The sequence below is a fragment of the Stegodyphus dumicola genome, chromosome 7, assembly GCF_044657685.1.
Source record: "Stegodyphus dumicola isolate Sdum_Otavi_A_Nest chromosome 7, ASM4465768v1".
NCBI classification, from domain to species: domain Eukaryota; kingdom Metazoa; phylum Arthropoda; class Arachnida; order Araneae; family Eresidae; genus Stegodyphus; species Stegodyphus dumicola.
Genome location: NC_140774.1, coordinates 53624722 through 53639610, shown reverse-complemented (window position 1 = coordinate 53639610; position 14889 = coordinate 53624722). Strand labels below are relative to the sequence as shown.

At 30.5% G+C, this 14889-nt stretch overlaps 1 protein-coding gene across 3 annotated transcripts in view; it reads left to right on the top strand.

Moving 5' to 3' along the window:
• LOC118194234 (spatacsin) overlaps positions 1–14889 on the top strand; it is a 173380-nt gene that overhangs the window by 58423 nt on the left and 100068 nt on the right. For all 3 annotated transcript variants that reach the window (XM_035365449.2, XM_035365448.2, XM_035365450.2), the window contains 4 exons: positions 2593–2761; positions 6062–6264; positions 6968–7076; positions 11394–11553. In XM_035365449.2, the coding sequence (XP_035221340.1) occupies positions 2593–2761; positions 6062–6264; positions 6968–7076; positions 11394–11553 (641 nt within the window). The remainder of the gene's footprint in view (positions 1–2592; positions 2762–6061; positions 6265–6967; positions 7077–11393; positions 11554–14889) is intronic.

Here is a 14889-nt window from a genome sequence, read left to right as displayed (position 1 = left end):
CTTAGCAAGCTCTCAAGTGGTTGCATACTGATCTTCTTCCTCAAGTTCTTGCAGGTGGGCTTCATCAATATCAGTAGGCCAGCCAGAGCGCTCTGCTTCTTAAATATCGTAGTCCTTGTTTTTGAACTTTCACAGTGTCATATGATACAGCATTAGTATCTGAAGCTGTACATATGGTTTGATGACATTCTGTCGCAGACTTATTCTAACACAACCGGAAGTAAATGGTGGTTCTAATCTGGTAGCATGGTAGTTCCATTTCAGACACTTTGGACTTAATGCTAACGATATGTTTTTACAAATTTCATAACACAGTGTTCTAATGCATGTCTTTTTCTATCAAATGCCAAAAATCATTTGACAAAATATGATTAAACATGCCCAATAGGACTGTTTGCACAGATGATATCTGCAGTGGTGGAAAACTTTTGTTACAACCCAATATATTGTTGCACACTATTGTATGTCCCACTCATTACTGCTCCACCATCATATTCTTGCCCGTGACATAAATCCTAACAATTCTCATGAAGCCATTTCATGATTTCTTCTTCAAAGCCTTTTGATAATTTATCTTTTATTTTTCTAAAAGAAATAAAAACTTCACAGATTTTTAATTCAACAAGTTGTCTTATTTTGTCATTCACTTTTTTCACATATCTGTAAATTTTACTCTGTTAGGCAACTTTAAAAACATTTTGAATTGTTTCAAAATTATTGTAAAAAATAGGCCATTTTGAAGTTCCCAAATGATGTCATTTTTAACTTCAATTGCTAAGTTGATAAATTCATTTTGGATTTGGGGACTTAAGTTTCTTGTTACACCATGTGGATGCTGGAGCAGTTCTTACAACACTGAATCATATGTTGGCCAGAGATCAGTGATTGATAGGAAATTTCCTTTATTGCTATGTTCAAGTCTCTCACTACTCCCATGAAAAGCAAGATTATAGATTATAAGAGTTAGGTTCTCATTAATAATTATATGAATAGCTTTGTGCCAGAAGCTTTATTTTCATTCTCCATTCTTTTATCAATTATTTTGTTTGCATTCCCATGCCTGCACCACTGTTTGTAAGCAATACAAGCATTAGCCTGGATTCTGGATCTTCCATCATTTGTTATGCATTCCAAAAGTCCAAAAAACTAGGCTCTGAAAGTGCAGCAATTCTCACAAATCCAAACAAAAATAAAAGCAGTGTATCAACAAAAATAAAAGCAGTGTATCACCTAAGCATGCATATTGCTATCTATAATCACTAGAATCCCTTTTCCCCTCATTCTCTGTAGTAACTCTTAATTTCCCCCTTTAGTCTTTCATTTAAAGTTATCCTGCATAATGTGCCATTTGGTAACAGGAAAGAAATAATCTGATTAGTCATCTCTGCATTCGTAGCTATTATTCTTTATTTAATTACAAATAATTTCTCGTCTTGAAAGTGGAAGGATAAGTATCTTTAGCAATTTAATTTTTCAGTTTTTTAAAATAAATTCTCCAGTATTAAAAAAAATATATTATCTTCACTCAAGCCCCTGCCCCTAAGCTTAGGACACTGTGTTGGTTATAGTTACAACTCTTCAAAAATAACTTATAGATTTAATTTTTTAAATAAAATGAAAGGTAGCTTATTTTGCCCTCTCAGGAAGAAAAAAAAATCAATTCAATTTTATTTTATTTATTTAATTTATTTTTTGGCATATAAATTTAAAAAAAATACATATTTTTGTATTTAAATTGCTTTTAAGAAATGTTTAGATTTTATCTTTTCATTTTTAATTCATGATTTAATTTAATAAACAAAATATATAGTAATAGAATATGGCTTATATTAGAAAATTGTAAATATCCTTGATACTTTTTTATTAATGGCAGTGGCAAGTATAAATGTTGGTGTAAAACCTAAGTAGATGATGGCAATCCAAATGATATATAAAGCTTCATGAAATGAATAACTTTTATATATATTGTTTATTGCAAGGCTATGCTTGATGGCGCATTTGTGCAATTCTCTGATTTTTTTTAAGGAAAAACGTATCATTGTTTACATGGAAAGAGAGAAATTTCTATTTTTTCCTTTATATAGTGATCTATTTCCACTTTAAAAAAATTCCAAGAGTTAATCTTGGGATAATGCATAGCATTGGCATTTTGTCCATTAAACATCATGTATATTGCCATTGCACAGCTGTTCATCACACAATATTTAAATACAAATAGGCTATCACATTCAGTACTTTGATGCACATTTGGCAACTGACAGCCTGTTAACAGAAAGCTACTTTATTAATATGCTCATGATTCCATAATTTAGTACGTATAAGCTATCTCGAGTAGGCTCATCAATATATTTTGAGTCATTCCTTAATGCATGACAGCATTTGCATAAAGGTGCATAAAATATTTCCCTTAACATTATTTATTTGATACAAATATGACTCCATTTATGTTATGTCAGCCTAGTAATTGTAGAATATTTCAAAAAATTTTAAATTCCATATTCAATATTCAGTTTTTGCATGTTTTATTTATTTGAATTTCTGTTAAAAATACATATTTTATTTTAACTATAAAAACATTAATTTTGATTCTAGATGCTCAAACTGAACTTCCTCATTTTTCTCTTAAAAGTCTTTCTGAACAATATGGCTTGAAGAAAGATCTAACTTACCTATATTATTTAATGGAAGGACGGCCAAATTATGCATATCTGAAATTTATAGCTCAGGAGGTTGTTTTAGAAACAGGATTATCAATTTCCAGGTATTTATTCAAATTTGCTCCATATGTATTTAAAAAATTACTTGTAAAATTCTTATTTTAGAATTCTGCAGAAGATAGAAAAAAGATCTGCATACAAATCAAGAAATGTTTTCTTAATGGTCTGATTAACAGATTACCATTTTTAGTTGTCTAAATTAATAGATTGAGCTCATTTTTATACATCATCAAAACTCATGCAAAAACAAAACCAATATATATATATCTCAAAAGTAGGTTGTGGAAATAATTTGCTTATTTTATGGTGGGCAAGAAACATTTATTAAGTGCATCATTTATTTCTTTTAAAGGGTATATACTAAGCAAGCTTAAGTATGGTTCTGATAGCATCACACTCAGAGTCCCTAAGCTGAGCTTTTGCATCTTTTCTGTCCCTTTAAATGTGGTTATATTTTTGCTTTGTAATAAAAGATTTAATTTATTTAAAAAATCAAAAATATCACAAAGGTAAGATAGCTTCATCAACTAATTAACATCAATAAAATTATCTTTAAATTCAAATGTTATATCTTTAGCCACTGGAGGATGCTGGTTTAAAAACATTAAAAAGCTTCTCTCATTTCCAAACTTCAAAACATTTCCTCTGGATAATCATTGATGTTTTGTAAAATTTATAAATTTTATACACTCTTATATAGCAGTTTGTGTAAGTAATGTCATTTTTATTATGGTCAAGGCTTCTCTATGTGTGCTACAATGCAACCATACACACTCTGGTGCCAAAGCCTTTATTTTTGGGAAAAGCCCTTCATAGACCTGTTGCTGCTCAGTCACATGTTAAAATTTTCTTATGCTGCTGTTCTTGTAGTCAATGGTTTGCAAAAAAGAAATTCTTCAGTAGATGTATTCTCAAAATCACACCTTACAAAAGACTAATTAGCATTGCCTGATATGTCTGTGCTTTCAATGACTTGGAAGAGCAAAAAAATTATATTTTGTTTAACTGAACTACAGCAGTGTCTTTGATATTATCTGCTGTTTCCATGATTCTATTCTTCACTATTGAAAAAAGATAACAGATCTATCTGTTTTTTTTTTTTTTTTTTTTTTTTAATCACATGTATGAGATGCTAACATTTTCATTGCAGGAACTATAGGTCTACCCCTTATGGTATGCCCTAGTCAGTGTTCTCTGGTGAGGTGGCTAAGTGACTGATTAATTACAAACAAATGTCCAACCTGATTTTAAAAAAATTTTATAATAGCTGGGCAGCATGTTAGAAGTTTTATCTTATTGAAAGAACTGGAAATTCCATCTTTCTTTCTTGAAATTTACATGAAATGAAAATTCTGAATACTAGAACATAATATTTGATAAAAGAAGGTAATTTATTACCTCTCATTGGTTATTAACGTGTAGAAGAACCACAGGAAAATTCAGAAACTAATGCAAGTTGCAACATTAAAATTGCAAAGCATTGGTTTTGATATAGGATTATATGTTACTCATTGAAATTGTAATCTTAACTTTATTGATGTTACAGTTGATCAATTGATATTTTAAAATGGAATTTGAAATCACTGGAACATAAACTAAATGTGCAGAATAGTTCCAAGATAATGAATGACTTTTAAGAATTCTTCTATGAATGCATGTTTGTGAGGCTGCCAGTTAATATTCTTGAAATATTCAAAATACCTCCTCAGTGCCAAGATTTAAACCTTATCAAATATATATGGAAAGAATTGGAATGCAAATTTTGAAAACAAAATATTTGTTTGAAATAATGATTGAATTAGTAATACAAAATAAATGGAGAAAACTATGGCTAGCAGTAATAAAAGAATCTGGTTAAATCCATACTAAGAAGATTAAATTAGATTTTTAGAAGCTTAATAGTCCAACAAATTCTTAGAAAAACTGAGTTTTTTTAAATTTATTTATTTGAAAAATTAATAAGTATTCAGTCATTCTTGTGACATAAATTTTTTACCTTTTTAGTCCAAAGGGAGAATTTGCCCAGAAGGACTATTAATTTTGTTTTGGCATTTTACGTTGATTCACTATAAATGTCAGTTCACTTTTCAAATTGTTGCCACCAAACATAGCAGCCCTGTATTATATTTAAAGAAATTAAATAATTAAGAATCTGCATAAATGTATGTGTGTTTCTCACACTGTGATAAAACAACTATACCTAGGGTCATCAAATTTTGAATAATGTAATCCTCCACCGAATATGGGCATCTAATTTGGAAGCCCTAATTTGAAATTTGGAATTTTTTTTATTATCGATTTCATGTTGTGTAATACTTTAATGAATTTTTTATTAACAAACTCAACGATTTCAAAGTGAGCAATGGCAACAGTGTAAAAAAAAAAAAAAAAAAAAAAAAAAAAAAAAAAAAAAAAAAAAAACGATCTCCAGTGCAAGGTTACATATTGGAAATTCTAAAGATATGCTTATTTTAAAATTATTTTGCGGTATTGCTCTTGAATTTAATTTTAGGGTTTAAGTGCGAAGCACAATATTTAATAAATAAAGGTAGATTTTATTTTATTGGGGGAAAATAAACATAACAAAAAAGTAATTTCGATTCCCTAGAATCAAGAAATAAGATTAAATTTAAGTCTAATGTAACTAATGTAGATCTATGACTGCTATATATTTTTCAGCATTGCCATTTTTAAGTTCCTGAGTTATTGCTCAGATTATGAAACATAATAATGTAATAAATTCAAGAAAAGGAAAGTGTTAGACAAATATTGAAAATGCAATATAAAATTAAAATTAGCAGCTTAAATTTTATAATGTTATCAAGAAAATTTGTCTGAATAATAATTAAATATGGTAGAAGATGTTAAAATTTTTCTTATGAATAAAGTTGTTTACTTTTACTGTCCTCAAGGATTATTAAAAATTCCAATGTATTAAATTGTAAATTGCTTACTTTTTGTTTAGCTGACATATTATTTTTCTTTATTTTGTTATTATTTGGTAATTAATTAAGATAAGAAGTTAATTAATCTATTTAAAGGTATCAAAGTGTATTGCACCTTAAAATGAAAAAAATGAAAAAAAAAAAGGAAAAGCAATTTTTATCTAAGAATTTTATACTTAGCTAAGGAATTTAAATTTATCTAACACATTAACTTTTATTTTGACTGTTTGGTATTAGTATTGTCAAGTGTAAAACAGTATAGTAAGTTTAGAAATATCAGTCTTTTTTTTATATTTAAGTTAAATAAAATGAAATCATTTTATTGAAAGAGATCATCATTTAACATTTATTTATGTATGTCAATCAAAGTATTTGTTTCAATATATATTTTATTTTCAGAGTACGTTCTACATGTAAAGATGTGATGGATTATGCTTTGTTAAATTACAGAAGTGCTGATATTTGTGCAGCATCTATTTCATTCATAGAACTTTTAGGACAGGATTCATTACCTTTAAGGTGTTGTTTGAATGCTGCAAATATATTGCATGAAAATCAAGCTTTTAATGAAGAAGCAAATGAAAAAAGTTTCCCTGAAATTGGTATATAACTTATACAATGAATTATACTTCTTCATAAATTTGTATTTTGTCTTATTATATCCTGGGGTATTTTTTTTGGGGGGGGGAGGTTTTAAATTCCTTTGTCCCACTTTATTTTTATTTTTACATTATTAGACATATTTTAACCATTTCTAACAATACTGTTTGACTTAAAACTTTTGATAGCATATTTTTTTAATTGAAAACAAAATTAATTTTTCCTCCACTTTAAAGTATAATGGTTGGTTTTTTATGTCATTTATTTACTTTTTGAATCAGCTGCTTTTAAAATCATATTAGAAATCAGTTAAAAAGAAAATTTCAAAATGTATTAATTTTTTAACTGTTTATTTTTTCCAATATTTTATTTATTTTAAATAGCAGCGAGCTTTGTTTACTTTTAAACCAATTATTAGTTTGATGGTACACAAGTTGTGAAGTTGTAATAGTGGTGATAATTCAGAAATTTGTTACCACACCAGTAGTACAAAATATGCACTTGATATACATGATTTTATAAATGCAGCTATATTTTTTTGGTCACATATGTTGTTATTTTATTTAGAATTCTTGGATTAATTTATTTAGAATTCCTTCTATATGCTCTGTTTAAATCATATTAAGAAGTAGTAATAATAATAATAATAATAACTATACTATGACTGATACTATGTATCTAAATTTTTTTTTTCTTTTAACACAGGCTGGAAATTTAAACAAGCCTTTGTAAATAAAGATTCTGCTGCAAATTTAATAACTGAAATTGAAAATATTTTTTTGAAGAAATGGAATCCTTACAGTACTGAACCAAGGTAATTAAGTGTATTCATTGATGTTATAAGGTATTTCTCCTGCATTCTTAGCGTGCCTTCATGGTATAGTGGTCAACGCACTAGGCGCATATTTGAGAGGTCCATGGTTCGAGTCCCGGAGAGGGAATTTATAGGCACATTTTTCATCTCTCCTTCTTCAAAAAAAAATTCTAATGACTCGAATCCCAGTGAGGACATTGCACATTTTTCACATCTCCTGCTTTAAAAAAAATCCTAAATGTCTCTACAACATCAGACACTCATATTAAGATAATAATTATAGATGCTAAATCAATAGAGCACAACTTTTTGTTATCACATACTCATCAAACCGAGGCTTTTGTCTGTTTTCTGGGAATGTGCACTAAATGATCTCCTGCTTTGAGGTATAGGGGGATCCAGGAACTTCCTGCTAATGTGAATTGTCCACTAAGGTGGATTGTCTGTTTCCAGAGATTAAATTACATTTAACTGAAATAGGAAATATTAAATAATGATGATTACTTTCTATGTACTCCCTTTTTTCTTTGGTTTCCTATGAATAAGAAACCAAAGTAAAGTAAAATATTTAAATATGAGACTTATTTGTCGTATTTAAATTTAAATTTATAATCATTCATAAATTTATAAGTCTAATGTTTCTAAATTATGAGTTGAGATATTTGTACTAGTTTATGAAGCAATTTTATATGAGTAGTTATATATCTGTTTATCTGCCTACCTGTAGGTATAAGTATATAAAAGTTAATAAATTAATTTTCAAATATCTACAATGTTTGCTCATAAATGTATAAGATACTTCATATTTAATTCAGTGAATATGTATAAATGCATGGAACATGTTTATAAAAGTTGACTGTAGGTTTTATTTCCTTTAAATAAATTATTTAAAATGCTAAATATACGAGGATTGGAACTTTAATAGTGGCAACACAGCTGAAAAAACGCTATGCAACAAAACCAAAGAATATCGCATATACCACACGTAAACTACATACCTACCTTACCTCTCAACAAAAAGACTCGTCCTGCCTACATCACGCGCATGCGGAGTGACGCGAAGAACGGATCCTTGTATTAGCTCGTGGTCTAAAGTAAGTGTTGTCAGGTTGTTTTCAAAACAAGAACAACGATGTTGGATAAAAATTGAATGTGCCAGAGGTCGTACAGCACGACAGTGTCATCAAGGGCTTCAAGAGGCTTGCGGGGAATCTGCATTGCATTACAGAACCGTAGCAAGATGGGTGAAAGCATTCAATGAAGGAAGCCAAAACGTGGCAGACATGCTGCGGCCAGGTCGTCTGAGTGTCAGCGATGCAGACGTGCAAGCTGTTGCCACACTAATGGACAGTGATCGCCGCCAAACGATTCGTCAGCTGACCGGACAAACAGGATTAGCGCATACAACTGTGCTGCACATTCTGAAAAGAATGCCTGTCCATGAGAAAAATTGCTTCACGATGGATTCCACATCAATTGACGGAAATGCAGAAATGGCTACGATACGATGCTGCCCGAACCCACCTGGAGTGCTATGAGCGCGAAGGAGATGCCTTTTTACGCCATATCATTACGCTGGATGAGACTTGGGCCCGATCGTACCAGCCAGAACTGAAACGCCAATCAAACGAATGGCGTCATCACCGGTCACCACAACGTTCGAAATTTCGTCAGAACCCCAGCAATGTGAAAGTTATGGTGATTCTCGTGTACGGCTGTGATGGTGTCATCCTAACGCATACCGTTCCCCCACAGCAGACCGTCACTGCGCAGTATTACTGCTCATTTTTGGAGCACAATCTCAGACCAGCTTTAAGAAAAAAAACGGCGACACTTTCTGCAGAACGCTCCTTTCATTTTGCATGACAATGCTCGGCCGCATGCAGCGCAAGCTGGGACTGATTTGTTCAAGCGATGGGGCTGGGAAGTGCTTTACCATCCACCATACTCCCCAGATCTAAGCCCTTGTGACTATGACTTAATTCGTAAGATGAAGGAACCACTTCGTGGCACTCGCTTCCAAACTGTTCCTGAGATTCTTGCAGCAGTAGACCGGTCCATTCAAACTATCAATAAAACAGGCGCTGCTACAGGTATTCTGCGACTTTCACATCATTGGAAACAGGTTGTACACAATGCTGGCAACTATATTGAAGGACTGTAAAACATGGTGACATGAATCACTTTTGTATTCCTTGTAAATAAATAGTTGCCACTATTAAAGTTCCAACCCTCGTATGTACAAGTTTTCTTGAAATAAGATACTGAATTTTATGAAAACAATTTCAACATTTTGAGTGGACATGTTTTTCAAATGTGAAATCTAACTTGTATAAAAGTCTGTTGAGCAAAAAATATCAGTTAAAAATAGGCTGCTAGCCTTTTCAGGATTTGACTTGGGTTGAACTACCAGTATTCAGCTGTCTTACCTATTTAGCCACTGGTGGCTTAGTTTTTCTTAAAATGTTTCCCATGCTCTTAGGCAGATAGCTGTCACGTGCTTTGCCTTTAATGACAAAAAAATCAGTTTAATTACCTATTACGCCTTTCAAAATGCCACGAGACATAGATCTTTGAAATGAATTAAGTATCATACCTTTTATCATGTAACACAGAATTTTCATTTTCATTTGATATAGAAATGAGCTTATATCAGTTATGTTTTAAGTAAATTTCACCTTTTTGCTAAAATATTTTTTCCTTTCAATACAAAAACATGTGATGTGTCACTTGGTAGGGAAAAGTGAAATGCTTGCTAGATATTTTATATTGAATAAATCAAGGGACATCAGTGTGATGTGCTGTTTTATGTCATATCTAGCAGTGCAGTAGTTAATAGAATGCAGTATTATAACATTTTCTGCAAAATTTGGGTAATCTGATAGGATAGGGGCTAATATCTTTAATAAATCCTCAAAGCGAAAAAAATCATGAAAGATCAAATTTGGAGACGTATACCAAGAATGTAACACTTGGCCATCTTGCATATTTTAACTGATCTGCATTGAAGAACAATTACAATTAAGTAATATCCTGAGTGCAGGAACATAATCTTTCATATTTCCTTAAGAGGTAATATATGATGTATTTTTACTTCCTTGTACAAATTAAAGGAAGTACTGTAATCACAAAAAATTTCAGGTACCATATTTCAACAAAAATACCCATTTTGACCCCTATCAAATGCAATTTAATGATGTTTTCGCTTTACATCTATATGTATGGACAGAATAAAGGACTCTTTTCCTCCAAAAAAATTATAAGACTGATTTAAAATAGATTCAGTAGAGATTTTTTCGTGATGTCTGTACTTACGTGCGTGCATATGTATGTATTTCACATAACTCAAAAACTAGTAGTCTCAGAACGTTGAAATTTTTATATAAGACAGCTATAGGATGTAGTTTTGCACCTCTTTTTTTAGTGGCAATCGGCTGCACCAAAAGTAAATAAATACATATATATTTGGCTCCATAAGCTCAGTTTTTTTATTCTTATATGTTGGTAAATTATGCATTTTTGCTTTGAAAGTGATTGAATTATTTTGTTCGTATCTTCCGGTTAGGGTCTATGTTGGTTCCGGTATATGTTGGTAAATTATGCATTTTTGCTTTAAAAATGATTGAATTATTTTGTTATTATCTTCCTGTTAAGGTTTTTATGCCTTTAGTTAACCTGCATGCCATATTTGTAGAATTATCAACAATTTAAAAGTTGTTAAGTGCGGCTAAGCCTAATTTCTGTTTACCATAGCAGCTGTATTTGTTTACATTTGAAACTTAGCAGAATAGTGGATTTGTTACCAGTCTAAAGAAATAGCTTCACAGCAACAACTGTTTCTTTTTTATTTTTCTAATTTCTTTTATACGTTGTTTTAGATTTATTATAGTATTTGAATAGAACATGTGGCAATGATTAGATAATTCTTCAGATGATATAATTTTTTCGCATTTTAAGTTATAAAAGGAATGAGATGTAAAGCTGTTAAATGAACCTAGCACCAGAGTGTTGCTATGGTAAATAAATATAGTGAATTTTAAAGAGTGCATTTATTCTATTGTGGTTTATGCGCTATTAACGAAGTAGATTAGATTAAATTAAAATTTTATTAAATTCAATAAGTTTAAATGAAATGCAGGAAAAATGCATATAATTTAATATTCTGTGCAAGGAAGTCATTTGGTGTACACATCAGATTTTTTATATTGTGAGAAGTGACCAATTACAAAAAAAGCAAAAATCTGCTCTCTCCTTTTGGAATGTTATGGGTTTATTTAAATGTTGTAACTAATTTCTTTTTTTCCATTTCTTATTTAGGGCTGTTTTTAAAGATACTGTTTTGTGGATGCCAGTAATGACTCTTAGTCATCTATATGAAGTTGAAGCTGGGAATTCATATTTGAATGAATGTGCAAAGCAGAACAATTGGTTTAAATTTCTTGTATTTTCACAAATCTTCCAGATTCCTAAAGAGCAGGTATATTGACTTTTCAACTATTTATCTTTTCTGTCTTCATTTTCATTTAAATATATGAATAAATGCGCAGCCAGCAATATACCATATCTCACTGTATTTAGCCATCTAAGTGATAGCAATTTCTAGAGACATTTATTAGAAACATTGTGTTTTCATAGTATTTATTATTACTTTGTACAATAATTCACTGAAAAATAAGAATATAATTGAAGAACGTAAGAATATAAAATATTGTAAAGACCAAGTTAGTAATAAAAGTATGCAAAGTGAAAATAAAATTTTACAGCTGGATGAAAATAGTAATTAAAGAAAATAAGAATGTAAAATACAGTCAAAAGTCTTTAATCCGGGTCTCATAGGGACTTCGGTGATTCTAGATTATCGGTTTTTCCAGATTATAGATCATCAGTTTAAATCTGGTAAGATGGCATGCAGAAATTATACAATTAAAAATATGAAATCGTAATTTATGAAATAAAGAGCAATCGTGATCTAAAGGGTATCAAAATTAAAAAAAAAAAAGGCCTTAATATTTATTTGTTTACTTTATTAAACATTTCTTTCAATGTGCGCATACGTAAAGCATACATTACGCATAGTTGAAAATAGAAAATTGCAACCAGAAAACTATTTTATTCGTATTCGTGATATTTATAATGACGAGGAAATTGATTTAAATCATATGAGTATATCGAGATGAAACACTACATTTAGTAAGGAATTATAAGCCAAATAAAATGAAAACATCTGCCCTGAAGATGAGGATAGTGCTGACAGATCAACGTCCAGTTCATTGCCCCCCCCCCCCACAGAGCAGCGTGAAATTGATAAACAGATTTCAGAATGGTAAGAGAAACAAATCACCTCTCTGTCACTTTCTTCATACCTTTATCCATTTTTTGCAGCAATTCCACTTTTTGTTTAATGGACATCGAAACATGCTTTTGCTTTGTAGATCCTTTGGCAGCTCCAGAATCGTAAATTCCATTTGACATAATCGAAAGTTCAAGCTTACTTTGATAAAATTGCTCTAACAGTCTGCAAAAAATAATAAGCCGGATCCAGTTAGAAGATTAAGGAACAACGCAATCTGCAACATTAACTGAAATAGATAATTTTAGCTTAGCTTATACTGTCCGTTATACATTAAACATGCATGCGTAAACTTATTACGCGCATGTGTAAACGTATTACGCATATGCGTTAACGCATGTACAGAAAGTTTGTAGCTTTGAGGTCCAGATTATAGATCATTCGGGTTTATGGATGTCTGGGTTAAAGATTTTTGACTGTGTTGTAAAAAACGAGTTAGTAATAGCAGCATAGAGAGTGAAAGTGAATCTTATAACTGGATGAAAACATGCCATGTGAAGCCATGCCAAATCATGCCATGTGAAGTATTTAATGATCTTAGATGCATTCAAATAATATAATATTGCAGAATTTAGTCGGAATTAAGTATTTCAGTCTTTTTATTTATTAACTATGGGCCATTATGTGTTCAGCTTTTATCCTGAATATATGCAGAGAACATTCTTATCATGTTGGCAAAAACTTGGATTTCAACTGAGATAAGTTTCACAACAAGAAAAGATGTGATTCTTGGATTTTTTTTTTTTTCTTCTTTTAAATGCTTTTATGGATTTTGTGCTAGGATAAAAGGGTTAATAAATATGGACAAATTATTAAACTTCAATAAAAAATAAAAATTTTGATAAAAATTATTTCATGAGTATTAGCATTGTGTTTATTTAAATGGGTGATTTCCAAAGTGGTTTGTATAGACATTCAAGTGTCCTTATTTCTGATAGCTGAGAAGGTTTGTGGGAAATCAAAATTAATTTGGAGCTGTGCGACAATGTTGGAGGGTCTGCAGGTGGTTTAATATGAAGTAAAACTATCGTAACACATTTTTATTACTACAAAAGCTAAAATAAATAACAATAAATGAACTGGAAACAATTTTTACATCATGAGTAAAATAAAACAAATGAAGCCTTTTTTTTTACGGATAGCAGTTCAAAGAAAAATGCAGACAACATACTCTTGAATATTTAAAATGCAGCTTCATTCGATCACCAGAATGCAGTACTTTACCTACCTGTGTTCATCCTGTGCAACAAAATTTATCAAATGAATCAATAAATCTTACGAAACGTTTGACAGAAGTTCATAGCGACAAAAAAGATAAAGATAAAAAACATTTTTAAAACAGTAAAAAGGAATTGAACTGTCATTGCAACATATAAGAGAGAGATGACAATGGACGTGCTTCTTACAAATTTTCTTTACTGATTGCAAAGAGAAAGCTATGCACCATTAATAAACTCATCCTACCATGCTGCATAAATTTTGATATTATAAAAAGATTTTTACTGAGTAATAATACAATACAAAGAAGGACTAATGAAATGGCTCAGTGCATGGAAATTCTTTATGTGAGTAGTTAAAAACACCTCATTTCTCTATACAGCTTGTTGAGTCAACTTTGCCAGGAAACAAAGCTTTACTTTTAGCATATGTGAGATTTGTAAAACAAGAAAAAATTTCTTAGGAATTGTTATTTGTCAAATGTTTGGAAACTGATATGAAATGTGGAACAATAATTAATTAAAAAGATCCTTCGATGTAAAACTATATCCTTGAGTAATATAACCTTTATTGCTTCCTACAGTGCACCAGCAATGGTAGAATGATACTGAGGTTTTCTGGCATACTTATAACAAGGTATACTGAATGTATAATCCCTACATAGACAGCACATAGTTGCTGAAAGCTTGAATGGCTGACTAGTTTGTGTCATTAAAGCAATTAATAAAACCAAAAGGAGTGCTTTAATTGAGAGATTTTTTTATTCAACTTTGTCTGGAAAATGACAAAGATTAGTGTACTTACTGAACTTGGAAGTTTATTAGTTATCTAAAAAATGCATATTTGGATTGATTTTAGGCACTCTTTTATTCAGTGTTGTAATTCTTGGAAAAGAAAGACAACAATTTTCTGTTTAGTTTAATTAATTAAAAAATTACATAGCATAATGACTGACATATTTGCCAAATTTAATTAAACTAGTTTGTTGCTATAGGGTGATCAATTAAACTTAATAAAAGTATTTGCATTTATTGCAAAACGTTTTGTATACAAACCAAATATGTGGAGAAAAGAATGCTCTTAGTTTTCGAATACTTCAAAACTGTAAGAACAAGATGAAAATTTCCTTGCTTATTGTCAACATTTAACTGGCTCTTCATTCTGACCTCAGCCAAAGATTTGAAAACATACCTCACCTGGGGATTCCTGATTGGATGTTGGACCCTTCTGTGAAGTAGAGCTACA